Raw genomic sequence first — 26,964 nt, forward strand, 5'->3', positions numbered from 1 at the left:
GTCTCTGTAAGCGCCTCGCGGACACCTGAGGTCGGACCCGGAGCGGGATTCATGGGGCCCGGGTTTAATGTAACATCCTGCGTGGTTCCGATGCGATGGACGGAACCGGACCCGATCTCCGGACGCTGTTTTCCGCCTGCGACGTGAACAAGTCCGGCAGGATCGAGTACGAGGATTTCACGGCGGTGTGCCGCGAGCTCAGCGTCCCCGACGCTCACGTCAGAAGTTTGTTCGACAAGTTCGACGCGGGTGATGACGGATACATCGACTACGGCAACTTCTCCTCCAGGTTTCAGGAGGTGTCGGAGACTCTGGACCTGGCGTCTCTCGGCACCGGGTCGTCCCAGAACCAGAGCTATCCGTGGGACGTGTTGGTGGATGGGAGAGGGATGGAGGCTCTTGTCTCTGAAAGGTGCGCACCCCAAATTCTGATTAACCACTAGCTTGAATGACGTCACGGCTGGCGGTAACCAAGTACATTTACTCACCTACTTGTAAGCTTAACTTTAGTACTTATATTTTCAGTTATACGAACCTCATAGGAAGCATAAATCTATCTAAATTCATAAATAATAAATCCAGGAAGACACTGCCAGCTATTTGTGGTTTTGTCTGTAACGCATTTTAAATGATGCATTTTTGGATGTGTAGGTGATATTGCACTGACGATAACGCTTTTTACACATTTTACCAGTGCAATAATTATGTTCCCCACATCAGTTATTTTCGATACTGATTTTATTTATTTAGCTAGAGCAGAAAATGAAATCGGTTTCATGTTAAGCTGCTGATCATTTCTCACTAAAAAGCTTTACATTCATTGGGATGCAGGGATTGTTTGCTGTTTAATATTGTCACCTAATCCTCTTAGTACATTTGCTCATGTTAAGTATGCTAAATAATTCATTCACTTCAGCTGAGTTGAGTAACCTTTTTTTAAAAAAATATTTAGTAGCAACCCTAGTCATATCTCTCAATTATTCTTCAGCACTGGTACGGTTTTAGAGGTTATATTCTCAAAGAATATGTCTGCCCTCAATTAAGTTCCATAGCTTATGCAAATTTAATTGAAAGCAGCGTACAGCAGAAAGAAATAGGACGTGTTCCTTTGTTTTTATAAATCACTGACCTGATTAAAAAGGTTTCAGCTTTACATCCAATACCAACCGTGAACATGCAGGAGAAAAGGAAACCGCCAGAATTCCCCGTTCAGTTGAGGGAGATGAGTCAGACGAGTTACAGGTTAAGTTTGACGATAGTTATATAAAGTTTGTTTGATACTGGTGGAGTCAGACATCGGTAAGTCAACACACTCCTGTTTTCCTCTGGTGATCACTATTTGTTTTCTGAAACCAGCCTGAGGGAGCAGCTGGCGGATCTGCACCGGGTCATCCGCTCATCTGCAGACGAGACTCTGCTGCAGCAGTACGAGGAGATCATCCAGTCCCTGCTCGCTCACATCCAGGACAACAGGCTCCAGTGCCAACAGCTGGAAACCAGTTTAAAGCGGTACATGCGTGTCCGGGTTTGAGCGTTCTAAAACAAGATGAAATCATTTAACAGAAATCCGCAGCCCGTTATTTAGTCCAAACACTGTTTATCTCCTCTGAATCACAGACCTGATGGTGCACAGCATCAAGGAAGTTTGGGTCCTTCAGACCTTGATGAGTAAATGTAACAGCATAGATTTTATTTTTATAATCTAGGATTCATCTTGACGGTCTCGGTGGCCTGTCTGTTAGCACACATATTTTCCTTATTTTATCATAGAGCGAGTCTAAAAGTAGGCAACGTCACCTTTTCAAAACATTAAATGTAATGACATTTTTTTCATAAAATACACCAAAAATTCAGTAAAGCACAGATTGTACATTTTTCATGTACAATGTATATAATTTTTTTTCAAGAAAATACAAAATAAATTTAAAAAAAAGTACAGAGATATTGTACATTCTCCAGAAAATGCACAAAACAGTTCACAAAGTACAAATATGTACATTTTCCAGAAATTTTACTAATATTTTCCCAGAAGATATGCAAAAACTATTTAAAAAATACAGACATATTGTACATTTTCTAGAAAATGCACACAAATCAAAAAAAGAATATGTATGAAAAATCCAGGAAAGTACTGTCACAATGTTTCTTCTTCATGCTCTAAATGTGAAGCGTCTCACCTGATAACCTGTTCAAATCAGACACGACAGACCTGCAGTTGGTGTCTTGCACTTGATGAACCTGTTACTCCCTGGCTCAAGTGTTAAACTTAGGTTAGACTAATGAGAAGAAGCTGAACGTAATCGCATTCTGTGCTTCAGTAACTCCAGAGAATGAGAAAATTCCTCCCACACGGAAGCAGGAAGAAGCTGTAGTTTAAGGGGGGGGAATCGAAATTTGCTGCTCTGCTTTCTTTGTTAAATCTTTCCTGGATATCCTTGAGCTTTTTAAACGTTCCCGGCATCCTTGTAAATAAAACAAACCTTATTAAAACAACTGAAAGAGCCATTTTGGAAAGGTCACTGTCAGAGATTGTTGCAGTCTGTTTTTAGAAGCCCCTCCCTCACCTGTGGTTGGTCCTGACAGGTCTGACGAGAGCTGTCAGACCTGCAGCGCCGCTGAGCCTGCTGTCTAAAAGTGGACACGTGGAGAGGAAGCGAATGGATCACAGTCTCGGTCCTGCTGGACGACCCTTCCTGTCTCGTCAGAGGAGAGGTTTGATTTTTCTGTCCACGCAGATCCGAGGAAATGAACAACAGTCAGCTGTCGGAGCTGGAGGACGACATCCAGCAGCAGCTCGCCGCCACAGAGCAGAGGGTCAGAGATGAGGCAAGTATGGAGAAAGGCAAACTTCTGGATGCATTCACTGACGACACATAACCACCCCTTAACCTAAAATGCCACATTTAAACTCTATCCCTAAATAATTGACTTGTACAATGTGTTTTATTTTGTAAAAAGAAGTCAATAAGTTTCTGTTCTTCATGTCAGCAGTATATATATTAGCTCTTCAGGTTACATTCTCCTCACAAAGAGCCTCTGTAAAGTCCAATAAAAGCCCCTCTCAGAGGTTCCAGCCCACCCTCACCTCTCACGGCTTCGGTTTCATGTTTGTAGCAGCGAAAGAAAATGGAGGAAATTCTGGCGGGTGTGCAGAGGAAGTATGAGAACAAGGTGGCAGACCTGCAGACAAGCGTGGACAAACTGCTGAAGGTAGGTTTCCCACGCAGCCCTCTTTGCATAGGTCCTCAGCCTGTACGTCCAAGAAGACATTGTGTTTTCTCACGTCACCAGTGTGTGTTGAAATGCTTTGCCAGACAGCATTGTTCATTTAAGTCGTCCTGTCACTCAAACTCCGTGACAGTCACCTACCGAAAATACAGTCGAGAAAACCGGTCCAATTTGCATAAAACCTTTTCTTCTTGAATAGTATTTAACAGTGTTACTTAGCCGTAATCCTTCCTGTCATATAAATATTCAGAAAATAACTCGGTGTTGTCATTATTGTTACCATGGAAATTGATTCTTTTTTTTTTTTTTTGGCCTTTGCAATCCAACAAAACAAATAGCTGTTGGAGTTTATTATATCTCCAAATGCAGTTTATGTTTGATTAAATAGGTATTCACGGAAACATAACAAAAATTACATTACATTAAAAAGCACCCATCTAGTGCATTTTTTTTTAAACTCATAATTTTTCATGGTATTTCCTTTTTTTTAATGATTTTTTTGTACAGAATCCACAAGAAGCACAGAACAGAGTTACTGTATTTGTCAAAGAAACATATTTCACATAAAAATGAAGCTGTTTTTAATCAGCTCTATTTTTAAATATTGCTGCAACGTATACATGCTGGATGTATGGATAGGCCAGGTGTCATGTATGGAAAGGCCAGATGGAGCAAACACTCATTCACAGTGATCAATCTGCTCACCATGTGGCCTCTGTACCCATTCCAGGTAGCAGTAACAGCACAAACCTGCAGGCGGCGCCATTTTCTTATATTATATAACAAAATATATATATTTTATATATGTATGATTTTGGGAGTCTATGTCAACATTCCCATTTGGCTTCTTTTTTAAAATCAATGAAACGTTAATATTTTTGATGAGTGTTCAGATAAAACAGCTTTGTTTTACAATATGTTGAGCAGGTTTGGAGTTATTCCCATTTTTTGGGTTTCTCTCCAGAGCCAAGAAGACTCCGAATTCAAACGCACACAGGAGGAGGTGGTCCAGTTCAACAGACAAATGAGCAAACTCTCGCAGGCAGGTCATTTGCGATCCCCCGTTCCCGTTTGCGCGGCGTTGGTAAAACTTTGTGCGCCCCCACGCAGGAGAACGAGCTGCTGCGCACGTCCCTGCTGAAAGCCCAGACCGACGTCGCCATCCTCCGCTCGGAGCTGGACAAACTGAAGAACATGTACGCCGATCAAAGAGCACAACACAATAGGTGATGCACCGCTCGCTCACACGCGCAGGCAACAGTGATCCATGTGATACAGGGTGGTGGGTTTCTTTACAGAGAGAGGGCTGATTTGAAGAGGATGGTGGAGGAATACCAGGCATATTCCAGTCAGATCCAGCTTCTTCAGTAGGTTACTAGACCGTGTCTCTTTGCTTGTTGTATTGCATATCTAGTTTAATAATTGCACTATTTGTCACACTTTCATAAGCTGTCTATTCTCTACTGAATTGTCCTTGAATGCATCATCAGGGAAACAAACAAGAATCTGTATGACAGCAACGATGGACTTCGCTCAGCGTTAGCCACCGCGGCTAAACGGAGGGTAAGTCGGGTTCATCCACCTGTTTCCTCATTTTCATTCATACTGGTTTCCTCCATTTTTAATCCACTTGAAAGCTGTCTCCCCAAAATGAAGTCCCGGCCCGCAGGATGAAGCCTCTGCGACAGAGCACGCTGAACCACGGCAGGTACGTGCTGGCCCACCTCTCTGCGTGGATCCGTAGGGTTCTTAGTCGTCCAACTGTGCGTTGCTTCTTGGTGCAGCTCAGAGCTGAATTCCAGCAAAACGGCCTACTCTCATGTGGCCAGCTGGGCTGATAAGTACCTGGACAGTGGCGTTTCTCTCACCATGGACACGGCGGAGAGCGCGGGCAGCGACTACGACAGCGACGACAGCAGGAGCTCCCGGGAAACGGTGCATCGCAGTTACTCGTACGTCCCGTCTGACGGGGAGGTCAGAGCACACGCTGGGTTCAGACAGAATCGGCCCGTGCGGCCAGTGAAGCCGTCCTGACTTGTAGTTTCTCAGGTATTGGAGGTCAAACCCGAAGCGGCGCGGTCTGCCACGCCCAGCAGAGCGAACTCCATAGCGTCGTCTCTTCGGAGACGTTTGTCTGCCTTCTCTGCAAAGGTACCATCTAGATATTGTTTTATTGATTACTCAGAACTGTAGTTTAACAGGGACAAAACTGTAACAATCTAATCTTTCTATCACTTTCATGACAGGCATATATTTATTTATATTAGCTGGATGGACAGAAGACGATAATGTTATCTGTGGATTATGGGGTGTGCTCGTTATCTTCTTCCTCTTTTCTGCAGCCTCTGGAAACAGAAGTAGAAGGCACAGAAGAACCCGCTCCAATGTTCCGTCTGGTTTTAGCTGGAGATGCGGGAGCGGGGAAGTCCAGCTTCCTGCTGAGGCTGACGCTGAACGAGTTCAGAGGAGACATCCCGACAACGCTGGGTGGGCGGCCCCGTCAAGGCAGACGCTACCGATGCTTCTTCCTGTCAGACCTGAGACTTTAATTTCCTTGTCCAGGTGTTGATTTCCAAATGAAGAGCATGCTTGTGGATGGGGAGAAGACCGGCCTGCAGATATGGGACACGGCGGGGCAGGAGAGGTGACAGAGGGGCGGCAAACCGCTGCGGTGAGGCAGATTACGCCACCTTTCACCAACTGAACGATTGTTCTTTTTACAGGTTTCGTAGCATCGCCAGGTCCTATTTCCGGAAAGCTCACGGAGTCCTGCTCCTCTACGACGTCACTTCAGAGAGCAGCTTTCTCAGCGTCAGAGCGTGGGTGGATCAGGTCCAGGTAACTGTGTAAAGGTCACACGTGTGCCCCCCCGCCCCCCCGACCGGCGAGGCTGGACCTGTTTCAGCTCTCTCTGTTCCTCTACAGGACTCCACAGGGGACAAAATCCCGATGTGTGTCGTTGGAAACAAGGTGGACCTCCGAGAGCAGCGTCCAGAGGGCAGCTGCGTCAGCGCCCTGCAGGGGGAGAAGTTGGCCAAGGTGTGTTGAGCTTCTCACCCCGAGGGTTTGAGAGAGACGGTCAAGGATTCTGATCCGACAGTTCTCTGCCCCCGCAGGCGTACGGGGCTCTGTTCTGTGAGACCAGCGCCAAAGATGGGACAAACATCGTGGAGGCCGTGCTTCACCTCGCCAGGTAGGAAGCCGGAGGGCGTTTGAGTGTATTTCCTCGCATAGCGTGACGACAGTTAGGTTTTTTATTTTTTTCTTTCCATAGAGAAGTAAAGAAGAGTGTCAAAGGGAGGCGTCAGTCAGATTCTCAGGTCAGGCTGAGTCCAGCCAGACCAAAGACCACCTTTGACAGCTGCTGTCGGCTCTGAATTATTGTCCTCAACACAAAGGACAGAGCAGAAGGAAGGACTTTTTAAAATTCTACGATCAACATTTTTCTTTTTTTTTTTACCCTTAGAGTATTTAACCTTAAAGATTTAATGGGTCTTTTAAATATGAAATCAGATTTTTTAAAATAATAATTACTAGTAATACTGTCTCTTTCAAATAATTGTCAGAATTTGTCTTTTTTTAATGTGCTTTCTAAATAAATTTGGATGATAAAGGACGGTTGAAAAAACATTTTTATTATAAACTTTGTTACTGACTGTTACAATTTATTTTTTTTTGCTACAGTTTTTCTTAAAAGTCTACGTAATTCCAAATCTGGACTACCGGGATATTAAAAAAAAAAAAATCTATTCTATTCCTATTCTGAAGTCTCTGAGAAATCCCGTTCCATTGAGACACGGTGGTACGCCGGCTTCAGGGCGCCTGCTGAGGTGCTTGTGACTGAAGAAGCCACCTCTCAGTTCCTTGCAGTCAGAATCACTGATGTCACTAAGCTGCCCAAGGCCACAAGCAGAGCTCCCAGTATAAACTTCCAGGAAATTCCCTAAAACAACAGTCGCAGTTTAATTTCTGTAAATCGCATTCACACATTTTCGTCACTTACAGCCGGTTTCTTCTTTTTTGGAACTAGAAACGGCGCAATGTTGTCTCCGAGCACCTCTGCCTGTTTGGAGCTCCACTCCTGGACGTCTTTTCCCCCTAACTGTCTCCTGACAAGTTTTGAGAGCTCGGCATGAATCGCCTAAAAGGGAAAAAATAGATTAAAAGATATTAAACTGCTGACGGGAAGTTGTAGTTCGAGTAGTGTCCAGTAGGTGGGAGCAGAGGTCTAAAACAAAGGACTGTTAAACTATAGTCCCACTGAGCAAAGTTGTTTTTTTTGTTGTTTTTAACGCATAACTTGAATTAGGGTATTAGTATATATACATTATTATTAAGCTGTCAGTGCCCTTTTTTAGTATTTTAGTAATAGAGGTTGTCCTGAGACAACACAGCACTTTGTCCATCCGAGAACGCAGCACGATAACTTTCCCAAAGGGCAGCTAAATATTTCTCCCAACTTTTACAATCCAGAGACAAGGGTGTAATTACTGAGGCAGCGTGTATTTTGGTTTTGTCTAGACACGACCAGACGTATTTGCACCAATGTGGCCTTCAGGTCGGGTCACTGTAACACTGGCGACAGTGTTCTAAAAGTGGCTGATGGAAATGTTCCTCTAATGTTTCCCCAACTGGCTGAGAATCAAACAGCCCGAGCGAGTCTTTAAACCGAGATCACAATCATCACATATTGTGGCGACGGGGGTGACTTTTCTCACCTTCGCAGCGACAATATTTAGATACGAATGCGCGTGATATTTTTAAGTTTGCCGGACGAGCCGCTGAATGCCGTGGCCACATCTGCACATCTGCCGGCTGCCAGATGTGCGGACGTGCCAACACCTCCTTCTGTGGAGGATTTGGCAGATCTGACAGTCGGCAGCAAAAGTGTCCCAGTGAGATACAGCAAAAGGAGTCAGTCACAGTTGTAGTTGTGTCCTTTTTTATGGCAAAAGCCACATAAGCCATAAGGTAGGAAGATGCTAAAGTGCATGTTGGACATCAGTCGGCTGCTTGTTAATGTTTATTTGGAAAGGTTTATGTTGGAGATCTGAGCCTGAGGTCAAATATTCCATTAAATGTGATCATTTTCCCAGGTTTTAGCAGTTCCGCTCCTCTTTATTGCGTTTTATCAGGTGTGAGGCCATAGACTGACCTTTAGTCTGTGTTTGTTTGGGAGAACGATGGGTCGTTTTGGAATAAATGTAGTGAGGGTGGTGCCTCCGACACGCCACACAATCTCACCTTGGTGGTAGGCTCCAGTTTCAAGGCCTTTTTCAGAACCTCCATGGCCTCTTTGTATTCTCCCTTGTCTGAAAGGAGCTGAAAAATCAGATCGACTGTGAGCAGCAGAGCAGAAAAGATCCATTTTAAACAAAATTCAGGATGTGCCTCCCTGGTCCCGATCCCTCCTCACCTTTCCCGTCCTGAACAAGGCCTTGACGTTGTTCTGCTCCAGGGTCAGAACATCCCGGCTGGTGCCCAGCGCCTCTTCATATTGCTCCAGCTTGAGCTGAGCGGCGGCCAGGTTGTTCAGACACTTGACCCGGTACTCCCGCACCTCCTCTTCCTCGTCTACCTTCACACCGTCGTCGCCGCCATCTGCACACATGAATCACACAGCCGGGAAGGACCGTCCTCTTCAGCTTTATCTCAAGCTGTAGAATACACGAGATAACTGAGCCGTGGGTGAAAAACTCCCATCAGGGGGTCATTATGAGTTCACGCCGTGCTTTGGAATTCACGCAACCGCATGAAAGACATGTCGATTCATCAAAAACAAACAAGTTACAGCTTAATCAACAGCCCACCCTAAAGTCATGTGGAAAAATTGGGTCTTTTCTCATTTTTTTTGGCCAATTGAGCTGTAATTTCCATATTTGTGATGAGCCAAAGAGAGGTTGGAACCTCTTCTCTCCGCTCATCTCCTCATCCATTAATCACACGATCGCGATGCCCTGATGAGCTTCTCTCCTCACTCGCTGCTCATTGGAACATTACGAGGCCATTCATGCTTTTCTCTCCGCGGCCGCGGTCCCTCGCTGGCCCTCCTGCCTGGACGGTGATTGGGCTGATTAAGGAGGTGGACATAATACCAGCTGATGAGCTTTGATTATGCAGAAAGGAACCTGGCAAAAACAGTCGCAGGGCGCGGAATGCCGTGGCTCTGCATGGCGATGGCGTGATTAGCGTGGTGGCGGAGTGGAGGGGAGAACAAAACTGTGTGTGTGTGTGGAAGTGTTTCTCGGGAAAGATGTGCTTTTCAAGCGTGCACCTTTGCCTGTTTCAGCTCAGATCACCCATGATAACTTTTCCAAGCGACAGAATGTAAATATAAACTCGGGTTCTACCGCTGGTGGTACCTCCGCTGCGTGTTGTCAGCACGCTCAGAGCCATGGAGTAGGCCCGAGCCGCCAGGCTGTACTCCTCCCTCTGGAAATGGAAGTTCCCCCGCTCCCGTTTCTGGTTGCCGATGCGGATGCGGTCCGCGACGGGCAGAGTCAACGGGTCCGGTTTGTCTCTGAAGTCCAGCAGCTGGAGCTGGTACAGCAACGGAGCCCAGGCTGGAACATCTGGCTCCCTGAGTGGGAACAAAGACAAGCACATCATCAGCACTGTTACTGGAAAAGAAGAGCCCCGAGTTCCTGGAATGCCTCACTTTGCAGGGTTAGGGTTAGGTTCAGTCCCAGAGGTTCAGTCACGTGAGATTCGTGTGTGTGTGTGTGTGTGTGTGTGTGTGTTGAATTTGTTTGTTTTATAAGCTGGGGTGCAGCGCTATCGATTCAGAAGGAATTTCTCGGGGTCGGACCAAAACAACCCCGTTTCCGAGTGGAAAAGCACATGTTCCGGTTTACTGGAAAGTGTGGAAATCCACGAGGAGGCAACCTTGACGCGGTGAAGCGAGAAAGGCTGAGGAAATTTCAGGTCTTCGCCCTGTGATCTGAGGTTTGGAGCCATGTGAGGCTTTTTTCCTCTTCCCCATCTCACTCCCGGTTCCTCGAGTGGGCGGCGATGGAAACGTACACAGCTTTATTGGAGGTCAAAGGTCAGGAGCCATGATGTCCTGGGACTGGATTCTTTTTCATGTGTGTGCAAACACCAACAAGGCCTCAACGATAATCCAGCTCTGGTTTTGGAAGTCATAGGTCAAAGGTCGCGGCACCGCCGTCTGGCGTTGTAAACGGGGGTCCCGACCGGCTCGATTCTGGCCAGGTGGGGTTTGTGTGTTCTCAGCTTCCTCCTCCAGTCCAAACACGTGTGTGTGTGTGAATGAAGAGTGTGTGACGGACTGGTGACTGGTCCAGGGTGACCTCCCGCCTCAGCTGGGATAAAAACCCCAAGCACTTTAGGACGCCGCCCATTATTGTGAGCTAAAGCGGACACGTACTCGGTCCGTCACGCTCTCTCGCGACTGAGCGTCCGTCCGGCCGAGCGGGCGGGAATTTGAAACCGGGCCGAACCTGTGAGCCGGCGTCGGCTTACTCAAGAGTCACTCGGGAGGAAAGTTAATTAGGATTTCAGTTGTCAGGCTCTTGTGAGTGTGTGGTGCACAATGGTCCATTATCAGACCCTCTGTGGGGACTCCAAAAGTGTGTTTGAGCAGGAGCGCACGAGCAAATCTTCCACACGCTGACTTCTTCAGTCCTAATAGGGAAAAAAAGAGACTTTGCTTTTGTCTATCCCACATCGCAGTGACCTGGAGGCAGACCACACCCACTGCCTCATGATTTATTCAGCGCAGCCGTGTCGGTGACATGATTTATATCACTTTACCCTTTCACCTTTCCCCCTCCCCGCGTCACCAGACACTTGAGGTGCCAAACCAGCGGCTGATCGGGTGCCTCGGAAACCGGAGCTGCATCCCTGCTCTCCAGACAGGAGGAGGAATCAGTAGCCGTAGCATTTAGTCAATTCAGCTTCTTATTTTTCTTTTGTGGCTTTCATACCTTTGCATGTTGACGTAGATTAGTGACAAGTTGTGTAACAGGTCGGGCAGGAACACAGCAGGGCTCTCTGGGTAATACCTGACATGGGCCTCATTCTGTGCGTTTGATCAATGAGGCTTTCAAATACAGAAGGAATGTCACATCACCGTACGATTTCCTTAACGCACGCACGCTGGAGCCCCGTGTTTGCTGGGTACATGGTGATCCGCGCTTATCTGAGAGGATTGCGCAACATTCAGCCGGCAGCTGGAGCGCAGAAGAACAATAACACAGCGTCCTGACAACGGTGCCCTCAGGTTCCTAAGCCCAGATTATTCTTGCCTCTATGAACTGGTGTCCAATTGTTGGTCTGAACTGATCAGCAGGTGTCCAAGGTCTCCTGGTAAACAGGTTTCATCGCTGACTGGTGTCCCAACATCCTCTGAGTTGGCTGGTTTGGCTGCCTGACTGTTTTCAGTCTGAAAAAGAATTTCCTTGAACAGCCGAGACTCTTCAGATAAAACGCATGATGACAGTCTCCCTAATTGTTTTATGCATTCTCTTATATAACATTATCTAATCATCAGTCCATTAATCCATGATGGAATCGATGTTACGTGGACGGATGTTCTGAGACCTCGGCGGTGCTGCCCCCCCCCCCTCCGCCTCTCGCTACCATCGCACATTCACCATCTTTGGAGGACAGGCATCCGCTCCGCTGCTGCTCATGACTCACGATGTGCCAACACATCCGATGTGAAGTGATGAGTCATTTTCTTGCAGATCATCGGAGCTCCAGCTGCTCTGTTGCTTGAATGTGCCACATGGACGCTGAATGAATCCCACTTCATTTCTCCGCGCACGCGTTTTATAAGGCGGTCGGGGAGCCTCTGAGCGTGCAGCAGCTTCTGCCGATGAGCAGTGAACAGCATTCATCTGCATCGCCCTGCGTGACCGGCAGTCTGTAATCTGAGAGCGTATCTGTGGGCTGCGGCATCATGGGTCAGGGGTGATTAGCGCCACAATGGTGGGCTGCTTCTCTCAGCTCAGCCAATGAGCCCCCGGGGCCTTATGAGTGTAAACAGGAAGCGGAGGCTGATCAACTGCGAGGGAGCTCACCGCAGGATTGCGGCGTAACCTGAACCTGCGACTTTTTTAAGCTCCTAAGAATAAGACTCGGACCTGCTGCAGGTGTGGTGTTTAGGTCTTGACTTGACTGTCAAAGGACAAACATGGTCCTGGATGCCAATGATTTGCCCTCCCAGAGAATTAGAAGAGCTTTGTGAGCATCCTTTAGCCGGACCCTTCTGCCACTCTTGTTTGTATTGGTGCTAAATGTTCACTTGAACAGAGTTTTTTCTGACAACATACCACTCTCTGTCACAGGGAGCGCAGGAATCCGGCTCAGCAGTCACCAGGCAGGATTACACCCCAGTCAGGTCACCAGTCCCTCACAGGACACACACACTATTCACTCACACACCCGCACCAAGGGGAGAACATGACGACAGACAAATACCCCCAGCTACCTTGTTGCTACCTGATAACAGTTCAAATTCCTATTTGTCGATCATGGTAGATCCCAATCCCGGCAGCAACATGATGTGTGGACCATTTTTGGATAGTAAAGTAGTTCAAAACACCTTTCAGACTAGCAAAATGGTCGTAGCCCACTGTGAGAAAGCCACACAGCTCCAGCATGACGATGCACGGGCGGTGGTGAACTGTTGATGTTTAGCCTTAGATTATCCATCAGCTAACTTGCAGACAGCTGAGTGAAGCCAGAGGAAACATCGGAAGGTTTTTCTGGGCGTTGTGCAGTCAGGCAGAGCCCGAGGGCTGACGAGTATAAGATATGAGGCATTTGCTGAGTCAGCAGCGCAGACACAGACAGGTTCAGGTTACTGGACCTAAACAGATTATCAGCTACAATTGTTTCAGCAGAGCAGCGTGCAGACAGAATCATATCCCAGCGGGTAAAAAGCAAATGTAAGATGTATTGAATAATAGTATGAATATGCCAGTTGGGTTATTATTCATTATTAATCAAAAGGAAAAACAAACAGCAGATATGCTTAAACATACAAAGACAAGGAGTCACAGGCGCTATTTAGCTATTTAGGTTTCCCTGAAGTCTGAATGCTTGCTTTGAATCGTCCAATTAAACCGTTCTGGGTCAGATTCCCAGTTTCTGCTGTGAGAACTAGTCATCCAGGAGCACCGTCAGTCTGCTGAGATGACTGGAAAATATGAGAGGTTCAAAAAAATAAAAGAAAAGAAGCTAGACATAAACACACTATTGCATCACGATGAATGTTTTGTAGCTTTGTCCTTCACTGCTGTCTACACGGCCTGTGTGCAGATTTCCCTGTGACCTTCAGCCGCTTCAACCCGGCGTCTGCACTTATCTATGACACCAGCAGGGCGGCGCACTTCTGATCCGATCCGTCTGGCGTCGGACAAATTTCAACAAAAGAGGAACGTCCCCACCGGTTCAAACAACGAGATAAAGGCATCGAGCCTTTCCTTTACATGTTCCTTTACATGTCATCCATCCTGGTGTTTTGTGGCTTCGCAAACTTCCTCATTAAGGTGCGCAACAGCGCTGCTGACTCACCCTGTTATCACTGACGCAGGCGAGGCCCCTCACCGCTCCGACTGAAAGGAAAAGCTCCCTCGGAGAGAAAACACTGGTCACTTTGACGTCATGCGCCGTGTTTAAAGGGATGGAAAGGCCAGTGATCTGCCTCGCGCTGGTTACTATGGTTACAACCTCAGACAGTGCATTAATGCACTGTAAAATATGTGCTGCTCAGCTTTGATAACGCAGAATCCAAAAGGGATTTACGAGGCTGCTGGTAAAGGCAAGTCTGCTTTCGCTGCTGCTCAGTGTGTGTTCTGGCTCGTGGACGGACACACACGCGCACGCACACACACACGCGGCTGTCATCGAAAGGAGCTTATTTCTAATCCAGCCGTTGGTGAGACATGGCGGCTGTTTTCTCCTCGCCTGCTGCCGCATCCGTTAATTTGCAACAGTGACCTCTTACAGCGAATCGAGGGACCGGCTGACCTCGGCGCCGCCGCGCTCTGGTATCACCGCGTGGCTGCGCCGCACCATGCTGGTATTATTTGGTCCTCCAGCAATGACACGCTGGGGCTGTACCCAGGGGGAGCGGGGGCATTTACTGCCTACATCCCGGTTGCTGAGCTCCTCAAAAGTCCTCCTGTAATCCACAGCCCATTTTTATTTTATAGTTAATCCAATCGCGGCTCTCGACCGCACCAGTCCACAAACGTGACTGAGATCTGTAACATTAACATTTTATTCATCCAACACCTTCATGCGGAGAGAGTGAAGGAGTAAAATACACACTTGGTGCGAAGGTGACCGACTGGCACCATCATTAAAGCTGAGATGTAGCTGTTATAATCAGGATTTATGGAGAATTTCCTCTAGGTTTATTGACTTGGTGTCATTCTTCCTCCTCTGAGGGCATGTTGGAGAACCTACGGTGGCTGCTGAGGGACAAACCGGATTTTTCCTGGCCAGATGTTCATTGTTGTTGGTGGAGTCAGAAAGTAAAGTCGGATCAGTGGGATTTCCTGTTGGTTTAAAAATGTGAAGGTGATGAAGTCATGTCTTTTGTCAGTGTCAGGCTCCTGTAGAAACCAACGCTGTGGACCCAGTCGCAGCCTTTACTACTTGTATCTTTAGATTCGTCCTTGCATGAGATTTTCACAGCTGGATGTAACTTGAGTTCCACCCAAACTTTGTCTGTTTGTAGCGATCAGCTCGAGGACAATGTTTCAGGCAGAGTGGAAACATCTAAAGTTCATTCATCCCAAAACAAAGGGCTGAAATCAGAGATTAGATAATGAGGTATATGCAAATGGATCCCAAACACACGTGCTGAACATCGTTTGATTTTAAAAAAGAAAGAACAAAAAGCCTGAACTTTAGGTCTTTGTTTTAACACCCACTCTGAGGTGATGAGACGCCGGTTCAGACTTACGCAATAGTGTGAAACCTTCCAAAAGCCTGATGTGCAGGAGGATCGAGAAGAACGAATAGCCTCTTTTACACTGCCACGCGTCGTCGGGCATCATTCCGACGTTACAGATTGACTGTAAATATCTATAAAGGCCTTTGTATTGCAGCAGGGGAGCGAGGACGACTTCTCAGCGAGCCGAACGAGGTTGCGGTTATCAGCAGTGACAGCCTGCTTCTCTCTTTGCACAGATGTTATAGCTACTACAGTATTTATTCAAAAAGGGGAAAAATCTCTCTCCGGAGAGGTCTCTCTCAGATTTCACATCTGATCTTCAAAGCGCGCCGAGTTGGAGCAAATTCAGAGCAAGCGGCCAAAACAAACCCCTTCCCTCTAAAAGATTAAAATCCTCGTGTTACTTTACCATCGCACATCTGAGAAGCATCAGAAAAACACTGGAAAGTATATGTTTTTGGGTTATTTCTAATTTAATGAGAAAATTAATCTGCCTTCAGAGCAGATTTGTGTATGTTTGATTTGCTCTGTCATCGTTTAATACTGTCTGCATCCCACTGGAGGCGGACATTAAAGTTTGGGACCACAAGCTGCTTAGTGCTTTATGTCTGACATTACGCTGGGGGAATAAATGTCATAAAGAGATACCGATCACAAATTAATTTGCCTCTCAGTTCTGAGCTGTCACGCATGCATGTGTTGAGACCAGATAAGTTGTCCTGGGAAAATGTCACCTTGTTTTCTTGAGTAAACCGAGCTCCCGCCGACACCGGCCGATGAAGCGATGCGGCTTTCAAAAGGAGCAGTCGTGACGCGCGGCGTGTTCATGCCTGACCTTTCACTCCGTACACACCTGATGAGTAATTTACAAGCAGGGCACATGCGCTGCATCTGCATGTCCACTTTCCTCAATCTGTCCTGTGCGCAGATAAACACATCGTATCTCCATCGGCGAGAATTATGACCGTTATCTACTTCCTGCCTCTGTCTCCCTGCGCCGTCTGATACAATAGGGGAGCGCTGAACTCTCGAACTTTACCGTGGAGTTGTCACAAAGGAGCAGCCTGAATCTGCGGGGTAATTCAAACAGGCCTGAGCCATTAGAGCGCTCCTCTGGTCTCCCTTCGAGCGCATGTGTAGCTACACGATAGCCCGGGTCGTGGGAGGAGAGAGGCAAACCAATCAGGACGTTAAATCTTGAATCCACTCGACTTGAGGCTGAGGCAGCAGCACAAGCCATTCAGAGGGCACAGACGGTAAATGCTGACTGACAGGAACTTTAGAGCTGCTTTCCTCCTCTCATTAAGAACGAGGTCCAGCTAATTCAATCAGCGCTGCAAAACAAGCGATACCTTTGCACTGATAACGAGATCGGTGCCTAATCTCCAAATTATAATCGCCGCACATCCAATTTATATTTTGCAGTGTGGAATGCCCCCCACCCCACAGCGCCCCCCCCCCCCCCCCCCCCCCCCCCCATCCCACACACACACCCAGCCACAACCCCACATTCAACTTGAAATGAATTGCTAAAAAATCGATTGGGCACGTACGAATGTGCAGACAGCAGATGACGAAGCGCTGACGTCTCAGGGAGATGAGTCACACTCCACATCCCTATTGACCCCCCCCCCAATACATACACAAACACACACACACACACCAGAGCCACTTGTCACTTTGCTCCAGACCTCTGAGCTCACAGCCGCAGTGCTGCTTAGCTAATACGTTTCATTTGCTGGGCTCTCTATACGCGTCCTGTGACAGCAGATGATATATTCAGTGCGTTAGCTTGTTGATCCAGACCCATTGCATGTTTTCTGTAAATGATGGTGGGTGCGTGTGTGTGTGCGTGTCTGTGTGTGTCACCATCTGAACATACAGTGACTCCTTGTACCTCGCCGTCCCATCTGCTTCCGTTCTACTGGACCTATAAATGAGCAACATCTGAAGTGGGTTCATGAGTTGCCTGGCAACTCCGCATCTGTTTCCACAAAAGCATCCGAGCGTCGGGTTACGGGAAAGCGGTCACCATGGCCAGGTTCAGATGAACACGTGAAATTCTGAAATCATAACAAGCGAAAGCTGCGAGGGCTCGGGCGGCTGCGGAAGTCTCAGGCTCCCCGAGACGAATCCTGTGTTTGAGTCATGATGGAAAGCAGCTATGAACACAGAGCCATGAGCAGCTAATACAGGAGAGTCGAGGGTGGGCTCAGCCTAAAAGAGGGAGGGGGGGGGGGGGGAGTGTGAACAATGCGATAATGGCACATTTTATCCAACTCTTATAATCATCAGCTAACGTGCAAAACGGTGCATGCCTGTGGAGAACGTTCTGTTACAGTGCTGGTTCTGGCAGTGCCATCCCAGTCTGTTTTGGTACATCATGTTCATACAATGTGGTGCAACTAGTGGCTGAGAGGTGAAGCATGACTGCACAGTCAGTCTTCCAGTGCTTTAGCTCTGATCACTGAGAGCCGCGCAGACACATGATGCCCCTGCCGTGTTTACATCATTATTTCAGGAATAGTATCAATATCTTAACTATTTGATAATTGTGCTATGATAAAGAAGTGACGTAACACATGGTCCATGTTTTACAACTAAACAATGCCAACTTGAATAGCTTGAAACTGGATCTGCGGAGATTTCAGTATGTTCTGCTCAGAGGTGCTGGGCGTGGTGGTCCAGGATGTGTGTACTGATGCGTACTCTTTATTATTATATTATTACAGCATTGTTACTGATATATAACATCCAGCAGACCTGCTAAATGCAGTCAGGTGAATGGAACATGCAAATCTTGGCACTTAAAGTGAGATCATGTGAAGAACGTCTGAACAACCATTTGGAATAGTTACAGCAAAGTGGTGCAACAGTTTTTTGTGTAAATTTGAACTAATAAGAATATGAATATGGCAAAATTTCACCAGGTTCCAGAGGTCCTGAAATAACTCTTGTGTGTGAAAAACAATGACCACTTCTACGAGACAAACTCCTGAACATCGGAATAAGGCACCAAGTGCCCATTAAAGGTGCCTTTCATCACGCGTGTCGTCTCCCCATGGATTATCCTGGTAGTTCTGGAAGTAGCAGAGAGAACTTGGAGGAGGATCTTCAACTAGGCTAGGGGAACATCAAGAACTCTGAGGATGGAATCTCAGGGAGGGAGGGTGGTCAGAGATGCAGCACATCCACCCAGCACTCACACACCTGGCCCAGTGGGGGGCCACATTCAGAGAGGAAATAGAAAGGCTGTCAGACTGATGCACAGACCGTTACCTCACATTTAACATCAGAACGACCAAGGAAGTCGTCTTTGACTGGGGGACTCGGGACTTTTATCAGCGAGGATCTCGAAACCATCTTCAGGACACACCTCTACACTCAACACCAGCCAATCAGTGCAACAAATGGGGCCACTTGTGCAATACTGTCCACAAAATCCTCTTCTTATGTGTTTTGATGTTTATTTTAGAATCCGACTTGAATGATGGTGCACATAAATGTTGTGTATTTGCTCTTTTTATTCCAGTATGGCTCAGCGAATCTCGCTGCACTTTGTGTGGTGACAATAGAGTCTATGAATCTATCATCCCGGAGGTCAGACCTATGAATTCAGTTGGAAAAAACACAGAATAGACAGAATGATCCAATGCTGTTGTTAGCATTTGTAAAATAAAATAAAAACGGCTGTTGCATACTTTGACATTCCAAGATTAAATTTGTGGTTGTGTCTCCCTGATAATGTCCAAAATACTTTATTACACCATTCTGGATTATGGGATTAGTAATTATGTTCTAAACGATACCATATAAGCTTCACCCCGGAATGTCTAACAGCACAACATGGCCGACTTTACTCAGCACAAACTCTCATCTAATCAAAGTGGAGCCACTCTTTTTAAAACTTAAAGGTATGTCTCCTTTTATCAAATTTCACTCCCTCATTGAGAAGCGCCTAACCTCTGAGAGAAGATAAACCTGAGGCTGTATTACAGCTGAGCATGTGTCGATGGAAGAGATAAGCCTGCTAGCACCAGAGGGGAAAAGGTAAACATCCAGAGAGATTAGCCGAGGAACACGCACAGTCCAAACACTAGACTGCTGCTCAGGCACCACACCGAGTCGATTTCTTTAGGGGGGAAAAAACCGTGGTTGCGTCTTAAAAGGTGTTTGAATTACAGGTGATTTCCAGCAGCTCTGAGTGGCCGAGGCGGTGAGAGCAGAGGCCACGCCCACTGACAGGACGCCTGATCTTATCAGGAGCGTGCTCCAGCTGTCGCCACTCAGCCAGCTCCTGTTCACAGAAGTCTTGGGTGTGGTTTGGAGTCAGCCCGTCGTGCCCGGCACGCAGGTGACCCGAGAACTCCTTAAGGTCACATCAGAAACACAAACAAAAGTCGCGCTGCCGTTGGAACCTTTGAGTGCAGATAAACAGAGAGAGGAACCGAACCACCAGCTCCACTCAAGCGCCTCATTTGCACCGAGAGGAAACACTGGCGTGGACGAAAGTGGCATTTAACATCTCAAAGGTCACATTTTGTTTTTGTCCGAGGCGGTTCTGCGCGGTGAGTCACAGCACGGCTCCGCCTCACCGGTCCTCCGGGAAGAACGGCGTGCTGGCGTATCTAAAGATGGGGGGGGGGGAGCGGAAAGACGTCTGGAAGTGAGCCACTCTACCACTGAAATCCAAAGGAGTCCCAGCATTTCCTCACGTAACAGAACAATGAATGAGAATAGAAAAGGAGCTTTTTGTCTGCATCACAGTTCCTTCTCAACTCCAGAAACTGTCATGACTCACCAACGTCACTCGTGGGTGTCTCCTAAAACTACCCTCACTCACCTGGACTTAAACCAGCAGCCTGATTCTGTCTCATCACCACTCTGATGTGATGTGGCGCCACCACAGAAAGCTGCCCTTTCTCTCAGTGTGCCAAACCTCCCTGACTTTCTCAGTGGTAACGCCACCATCTTGATATAGGGAAGGAATGTAATCACTCAACTCAAACATTTAACAGATAAACCAACAGATACACAGCTCTCTACCTAGGGGGGGTGTGATGCTACCTTTGGTTAATATTTGATTTCACCCCTGGTGCTGCTATTAAGTCCATTTATTATTTATCCAGCTTGATGATCAGCTGTGTGCGAAGATGATGTGTTCTCAGCGTCAGCCACTTTGACAGCTGTTTGAAGTTGAACTAGTGAAATTCGAGGACTTCGTTTGTGTAACGGGTTTAGAACACAGGGGGGAAATAGTCAGAAATGAATCAAAATGAGCTGTGATGAGCTTGACGGGGTGACGGGTGGGGCGGGGATGAGCCCCGAGCTCTGATGTTTGCACCCAGTTAAACTGTGTGTAAAGAGCTTTGTTGGCCTTCCCGGGATGTTTTGCTCACAGAATTGTGCTGCGTTCACTGCCGCAGATATTTAAATTACAGATCGATCCCTTGTCCTCTTTCGTTGATGATTTTTTTAACCCGGTCACGGCATTTCCAAAGCCAGTTTCATTCATCTTGCTTTTTTTTCACATGTTTATTCATGATGGTTAAAGCTGAATGCCCAGATGTTCTTCTGACTTCCTGGCACGACTGTACAGGGACCGATCCTTCCTGACACACATATTTAGATGACGGATATCCAGGACGCAGGTGCTGAGGTGATCTACATGTATATTCAACTGTGAGATAAACAACCACAGCAGAGAAATTAGAAATAGTCTACAGCTCTCGAGGACGGACGCTCGGACGCGTCAAAATTGTCCGTTTGTTTCCAGTCTTGAAAACATCATGTTTGCATGCAGATGCTGTTTGCCGGTGTGATATTTTGCATATCTCACAATATGATTTACCACAAAACAGAGCGAAACAATAGAAATGCTTCATTCTGAGGAATGAAAGCAAAGCAAAATGGCACATTATAATTTTCAAAGATTAAAATGTTTGTGGTGTGCACTAAAATGTTAAAAGCCTCAAAATTCTGCCATTCTCCTTTATTTATTTTATAAATTTTGCACTTTCAGATGGGAGCGGAGGCGTGTTGAGGACATAGATGTGTCCCAAGATTCATTTTCAGGATTCATCTTGCAAATTTTAGTTCAAAATGACCCAGATCCACTGCGTTAATCACCGTCAGTGGCACGAAAATCCGCCCATGAATCATTAATGTGGTGACAGAATGATGAAGTGCAGTCGTTAAAGCTGTCCATCTGGACTCTGATTTAACCATTAATATATCTACCGCTTATGCCAATGGGTTAATCATTACCATTTAGGCATGTTCCAATCTGGCCGTTAGAGGGGATGTTTTGCTCTCACCCTTGTTTTTTCAAGTCTGACAGCCAAGACAACTTTGTGCAGTTCAACATGTTAAACTATAATTTGCTCCGTTGGCTTTCCCGAATGCTCCATAAATGAACGCAGGGTGACTTTCAACCACACCTTCTTGTTAGAGAGGAAAATCTTGGAAAAAAAATAACAGTAGTAATAAAATAACTGATTGTCCTGACACGCAGGGGCCCTATTTTAAACTCATCTGAGAAGAAACCGTGCACGTCACAAATTTTGATTTTATATTTAAGGAGTGTTCAAGTCAAACTACCCTGGGAGCAGCTCCCTGTGCTCCCTGTTCTCTGCAGGATACATGTTAATCTTTCATGGGCGCAATGATGAAGTCTGTTTGAGTTATCCTTCAGCACAAATTAGCCTGCAAAGCCAAGGCAAACCTTCCATGTGTACAACCTTGTGCAAACTGACTATTTTGGCATTATACCTTATTGCACCAAGCACTATAACTGAGTATCTGTGCATGGGATGTAAGGTCCAAACAGGTTTTACACTGGTGTGAGACACTGTGGTTCCACACAGCTGCAGGTCACCAGATGCTAGCGTTCAATGCTAGAAGTTCCTGAAGGAGCCTTTGTCTGATGATAGCATGTTTATATCTGCTTTCCTCTTCCATTCAACCAATCAATCAATCAAACTTCAGGCTCTCCTGGAGCTTCATTAGCCTCCTCTCCAGCTTCCTCAGGAGTTGCAGTTGCAGCACCACGCCATGGTGAGCCACAGGCCGCTCCACTCTGGTAAATCGGGCCGTCTGAGCGACTCTGCTCTGACAATCGCTACTCTTCAGGTGCTCTCAGCAACACTGCTTGTGACAGGCAGCTGACAGGGTCCAATCAGGGCATGTACGAGGAAGCAGAGAGAGGCTAACGAGATTTTCCTTGCTGTCTTACTGTTGCTTTCACAGCACAGACACGCTGAGCCCATCAGATCCGAAACGCCTCCTTTTTTGGTGATAGTTTGCGTCCTTGCTTTTGTCAGCACATTTGTTCGGTTGTATTGCGTCTCTTTAATACTGTGACCCACTTTTAGGAGTTTGGTTTCGCAACGTTTGGCTGTCGTACTAAATCAGATTAAGTTGATAAACGTCTTGTTGATTTAAGCAAAGTCTAAATGTAAGGAAAAAATGGTACCTTCAGCAGGTGTGGCACCTTTCCCGACTGCTAGAACACTTTCCATGTTTTGCCCCCAATGGGGCTTGAACCGACAACCCTCGGCTTCTCAGCCCAGACCATTTCTTGGTGATTCTTTTGGACTCCTCTGTTACGTGCTGATTTATTACATATGTTCTTGTTCCAGAATAACCATTTGGTTACGTAACAAATGTGACAAACATCAGTCTCTCGGTGATGGGATGCGTTTTAGAGGGAGCATAAAGCTCCGAGTGTCTCACCACCTCGTGGTTTTCGGTAAATTTGACTCCATGGTGCACAGCCCTAATCAGCTGCATCAAAACAATCATTAGCTATCCCCCCGCTGCCTCCCCACTTCGGAGCCTCCACCCCCACCTCGGGGACTCCGTGCCGTCTCTTCCACACGGTCCACCATCACCTTTACCAAAACACAAATAAGGCCTCACGCATAGAAACAAAAAGGCGACGCAATCTCCGGCACGTCTCATCATTATGCTGTCAACAAGGTTCAGACGAGCTGTTGTTATTCTTTAGTCTGCAGAACTGGATTACCATGAGAGATTTAGTTCCGTGCCTCTCCCCGTCTGGCTTGGAGATCAAATACTATCTGTGGGTGTGTTTACTTTATTATTAATGCACATTTCTTTGTGGTTTGGTGCACTTTTATGAACAATGCCACTGATGCATGGTTGGTTTTACAATTGCAAAGTTATTTATTTAATTCACGGACGGGTTTGCCAGACACATCTGCTTCGAACACCGGCAGCGGTGAGGAATACAGAGAGGAATTTTCCACACAATCAACCGGGAGAGACTTCCAATCCCATTAAATGCATCTGCAGTTTTTCCCCTCCTCTCCCTCCCGCAAAATCAAAACACATTTTCACAGACACGCTGTTGTTGCTTATTTTTTACCCTGTTCCCAGATGTTCCCTCACACATGTTCCCCGCAAGTAACCTGTCATCAACAGGTACCGTGCACTGGCCCTTTAACAAGTGAAGGTTATAAACAGGTGGCTGTAATAGGAGTGGTGTCCTCCCATAGGTCGGGGGGTTACAAACACATCAGCGATAAGCTGTGTTTGAATGGTGGAAGGAAGCAGCCATCTGCTCCTGTTCAGGCTTCATTAACCTTATTACCCCGGAATACCCAGGCTGCACTGCTGCAACAGGTACAAGAGCCTGAGCTCATATTTGGGAATTAAAAACACATTTGTACGCTAAAATTAACACTGTGCCATTAAAGAACAAGTTCCGGAAATGACTTACCTTCCCAAAAGCCCGTAAGCGTACTGAGAATCCGCCAGCAGGAGTGATACTTCCCCCATCTGCATGGACATGACGCACTCCTCCAGGGCCTACAAACATCAAACAACATGTCATTACTGCCATTAACTGTTCATCCAGATATACTAGAAAAGTAATAACTTTGAATTTGCTCGTGTGGTTGAAAAAAACATTACATGTTCAAAAAAAAAAGTCCCGTTGTAACAGTTTTGTGGACGTTCTTAAACCTTAAATTTGGCATAATAACCATAATCAGATGGCAAACTGACACAAACTGCTGTCCTGATTAAAGGTGTCTAAATCGGAACTTGAAACCAAGGCCACATTTGACCGTTACCTTAGATTTAACCATTATTTTGGTCTTTCCCGTGTTCTGCCACACACCCGTATAGGGAGCTGTCTTCCCTATCTCATGGTAGAGTTGTAGCTATAAACTAGGTCACGACACTAACACGAGTTTCAAGCTGGCTTGGATGGGTCGACAGTAACAACCTTCACAAGTTGTCAGAAACAGACTTTTCATTGCAGCATCCTTATTGTTTCTACATTTGTGACCTTTAACTTGCACCCAGCATCTTTGAACCTGTGCTATGAGCTAATCTTCTTCTTAAAGTGAAGAAATTTTCAGGAACTTGAAGGTTACCAGTTTTAATTATCCAGAGTTTGGGAGGAGACGTCACTGATCCTGAGAACCTGCCAGATTTAAATGTCTATTAAATCGGATGAGTTTCCCGCAGCGCACAGGCTAACCTGCGATATTCCCCAGCAGACAGGGAGGGGAATCCTCCATCAATGTCCAGACGCTGACACTAGTGTTCAATCAAGAAACCGATTTTATCAGAACTAAATCTAAATGTTAACGTTAGGAACAGGTTAAGCGGGAAAGAAACAAATAGTGGACACTTCACTTGCTCATCATGATCCCACCACATGGTTATAAAAAGAATCTTTAGCATTTAGCATTAGCAACTTTAGTGGAGGTAACCTACCAATTCTGAGAAAATCAACAGTTTCGCAGCATTTACCTGGTTTACGTCTCCCTCTCCAATCACAAAGACCAGCTTAGAGTCCTTCTCCACCACTGTGCGATCCTCCAGGACACACTGCATCTTCACCGTCACCTCTTGACCCCAGGAGGGGCTCGGACCACTGGGGTCGCTGGATTCCAACACTTTTTTCCTCAAAAGACGGTTTTCTGCACAAGAAGGTATAAAAAGGCACGGAGGAGCAGTCGAGGTTAATCCGCCAGCTGGTTAGTTTGAATCAACAGATATGACAAAGTGTCATATCTGCTGATTCAAAGTTAATCATGCCCATCGTGACTCCCCAATGTCTCCTCACCTGTGATGTCCTGCCATTCTTCTGCTGCAAACAGCTCCTCAAAGGTTGAGGACGTCCACTCCTTGGGTGCCTGATCTGGAAAGAGGCTCTCTGCAGCGCTGTCTCTCTCCACAACGTCACGCTCCTCTGAAGGGTCTTGAAATCGAACCATCTTCCAGCTGTTTGTTTTCCTCAGCTTCCTCGCCTCCTTCCATCCCGAGCCTCCACCCTCTGTCTCGGGATCACAGGGGCATTTTGTCTCAGCGGGGTTGCCCTCTGCTGCACAGCTCTCCGGCTCTCTCTCACTCGGCTCTCTGGCTTCTTCCGTGGACCCGCAGGGCGCCTCGGAGCGATCTCCTCTCTCCCGGGTCGTCTGTCTTCTGTCGGGCTCGGAGGTTTCCACTGGTGGCTCTTTGTGCTCTTCACTCCTTGACTCTGTCTCCATTTCACCACCGCGAGCGACGGCCGCCCCCTGCTTTAACCTCTGCCTCTACAATGGAGGTCTTTGACTTGGGCACAGGTCAGCAGATCCCTTGTGAATCACCTCCCCTGTGTCAAACTCCAAAAAATAGTTCCATGACGTAACACTTAGAAATGTTTCATTAAATCCAGCACATCCCTAAATCCTGCATTTCTGCTGGTACTTTGACCTCTTCCCCCTCTCTCGTCGTGGTCCCGCAACAGGGCAGCGCCGCCGCCAACAACAACAACAGCAGCACCAACAAAAAGATCAGTGCGAAGAAACTACGCGGCGCATCGAAACGCTCCCAGCCTGCGGGCTTGTGCAGCGCTAATCTGCAGGATTAGAAGAGAAAAACCTAATCTGTCACAACGTCTCTAAGCTTCTTAATGACTCCACCGCCGTGCTTCACACAGCTTCCACAAGATCTCTAGAGGTGGCCGCTGTAATTTAATTTGCTTCGAGTTGAAATGGGAGTCGAATTCTTTTTCCCTCTTTCAGAAGAGCTGTGAAAACATAAATATATGAAGTAACAGTGCGCAGCTCTGATGGCGAAAGACTGTCAGAGGATGTTTATATTCAATTAAAAGTGTAATATATGTAGTTTTTAACAGACCAATCAGAGATTTTCTGTGGAGCCTGATGATGAAGCTCTTGAAGGCTGTTGCCGTGGCCACATATGTTATATTAATCATAATAATAAAGAGCAGAGTCATATATTAGTGCAGACTGGTAAATCTTTAAGCACCTCACTTTCATAATGAAGGGATTATAGTTGTTACCCTAATTTCACTGATGCACTGCTGCAACGTTGCACATCAACACTGCGTTTACCAAAAGTGATTTCATTAATGGAGAGTTCTGAACAGCGCACGTGTGAGCAGCGCCGGGAGCCTTCGGGCCAGAGGAGGAGGTCTGATGGAGCATCTTCAGCAGGCACCGAGTCCCACCCGGGAGCCGCAGCTTAATCCGAGCCACAGCGCACGCTTCCCAGCAGGGATCAGATTAAAGCATATTCCATATTTGTTTTTAATTTCAGAGACACACAAACAAAGGACGTGCGCGTGTGTTGGGTTGGTTGTTTGTTCACACATGTTGTGTCTTTGTTTTTAACAATTTTCAAATCGTTCGCCTCCATCTGTCATGTTAACTTTGTTATAAATCAGCTTAGCTGGTTGCTGAAAATAGCACGTTTATGCAGGAAATTAACTGGAGATTGTTTTGCATCATATTTCAAGACATCTTAGTAACATTTCGTGGAAA

General features: G+C 46.6%; 2 protein-coding genes across 3 annotated transcripts; one reads left to right on the forward strand and one right to left on the reverse strand.

Annotated features, from left to right (window-relative positions):
- rasef2 (RAS and EF-hand domain containing 2) lies at positions 1 to 6,844 on the forward strand. The gene is made up of 17 exons (XM_011606851.2): positions 1 to 412; positions 1,357 to 1,509; positions 2,736 to 2,826; positions 3,115 to 3,210; positions 4,193 to 4,270; positions 4,339 to 4,454; positions 4,527 to 4,595; positions 4,719 to 4,791; positions 4,866 to 4,936; positions 5,013 to 5,202; positions 5,278 to 5,379; positions 5,571 to 5,715; positions 5,791 to 5,872; positions 5,952 to 6,066; positions 6,154 to 6,267; positions 6,345 to 6,421; positions 6,503 to 6,844. The coding sequence occupies exons 1-17, from the start codon at positions 96 to 98 to the stop codon at positions 6,603 to 6,605; spliced, it is 1,992 nt and encodes a 663-aa protein (XP_011605153.1). The 5' UTR covers positions 1 to 95; the 3' UTR covers positions 6,606 to 6,844.
- fkbp16 (FKBP prolyl isomerase 16) lies at positions 6,843 to 25,758 on the reverse strand. 2 transcript variants are annotated; one of them, XM_029841336.1, is made up of 8 exons: positions 25,263 to 25,758; positions 24,947 to 25,116; positions 23,904 to 23,992; positions 9,591 to 9,808; positions 8,645 to 8,829; positions 8,473 to 8,550; positions 7,286 to 7,369; positions 6,843 to 7,171 (listed from the first exon to the last, which is right to left on the reverse strand). In XM_029841336.1, exons 1-8 carry the CDS (start codon positions 25,684 to 25,686, stop codon positions 7,085 to 7,087), a joined length of 1,335 nt encoding a protein of 444 aa, XP_029697196.1. In that variant the 5' UTR covers positions 25,687 to 25,758; the 3' UTR covers positions 6,843 to 7,084. The 2 variants fall into 2 exon arrangements, with proteins under 2 accessions (XP_029697196.1, XP_003967095.2); XM_003967046.3 differs by having other exon boundaries at positions 7,232 to 7,369; positions 25,263 to 25,755.
- Positions 25,759 to 26,964: the final 1,206 nt, after the last annotated feature.

This window comes from Takifugu rubripes, chromosome 9 (genome assembly GCF_901000725.2).
Source record: "Takifugu rubripes chromosome 9, fTakRub1.2, whole genome shotgun sequence".
In the NCBI taxonomy this organism is placed as follows: Eukaryota; Metazoa; Chordata; class Actinopteri; order Tetraodontiformes; family Tetraodontidae; genus Takifugu; species Takifugu rubripes.

Coding starts and splice junctions, on each gene's coding strand:
- fkbp16 (XM_003967046.3), bottom strand. CDS start 25,686: ATGGAGACAGAGTCAAGGAGTGAAGAGCACAAAGAGCCACCAGTGGAA. Junction 9,809..23,903: donor GCTTACGGGCTTTTGGGAAG/GTAAGTCATTTC, acceptor GTTCCCACTCAG/GGAGCCAGATGTTCCAGCCT. Junction 7,370..8,472: donor AACTGGAGCCTACCACCAAG/GTGAGATTGTGT, acceptor TTTCCCTTTTAG/GCGATTCATGCCGAGCTCTC.
- rasef2 (XM_011606851.2), top strand. CDS start 96: ATGGACGGAACCGGACCCGATCTCCGGACGCTGTTTTCCGCCTGCGAC. Junction 413..1,356: donor GAGGCTCTTGTCTCTGAAAG/GTGCGCACCCCA, acceptor TTCTGAAACCAG/CCTGAGGGAGCAGCTGGCGG. Junction 4,792..4,865: donor CCACCGCGGCTAAACGGAGG/GTAAGTCGGGTT, acceptor TCCACTTGAAAG/CTGTCTCCCCAAAATGAAGT.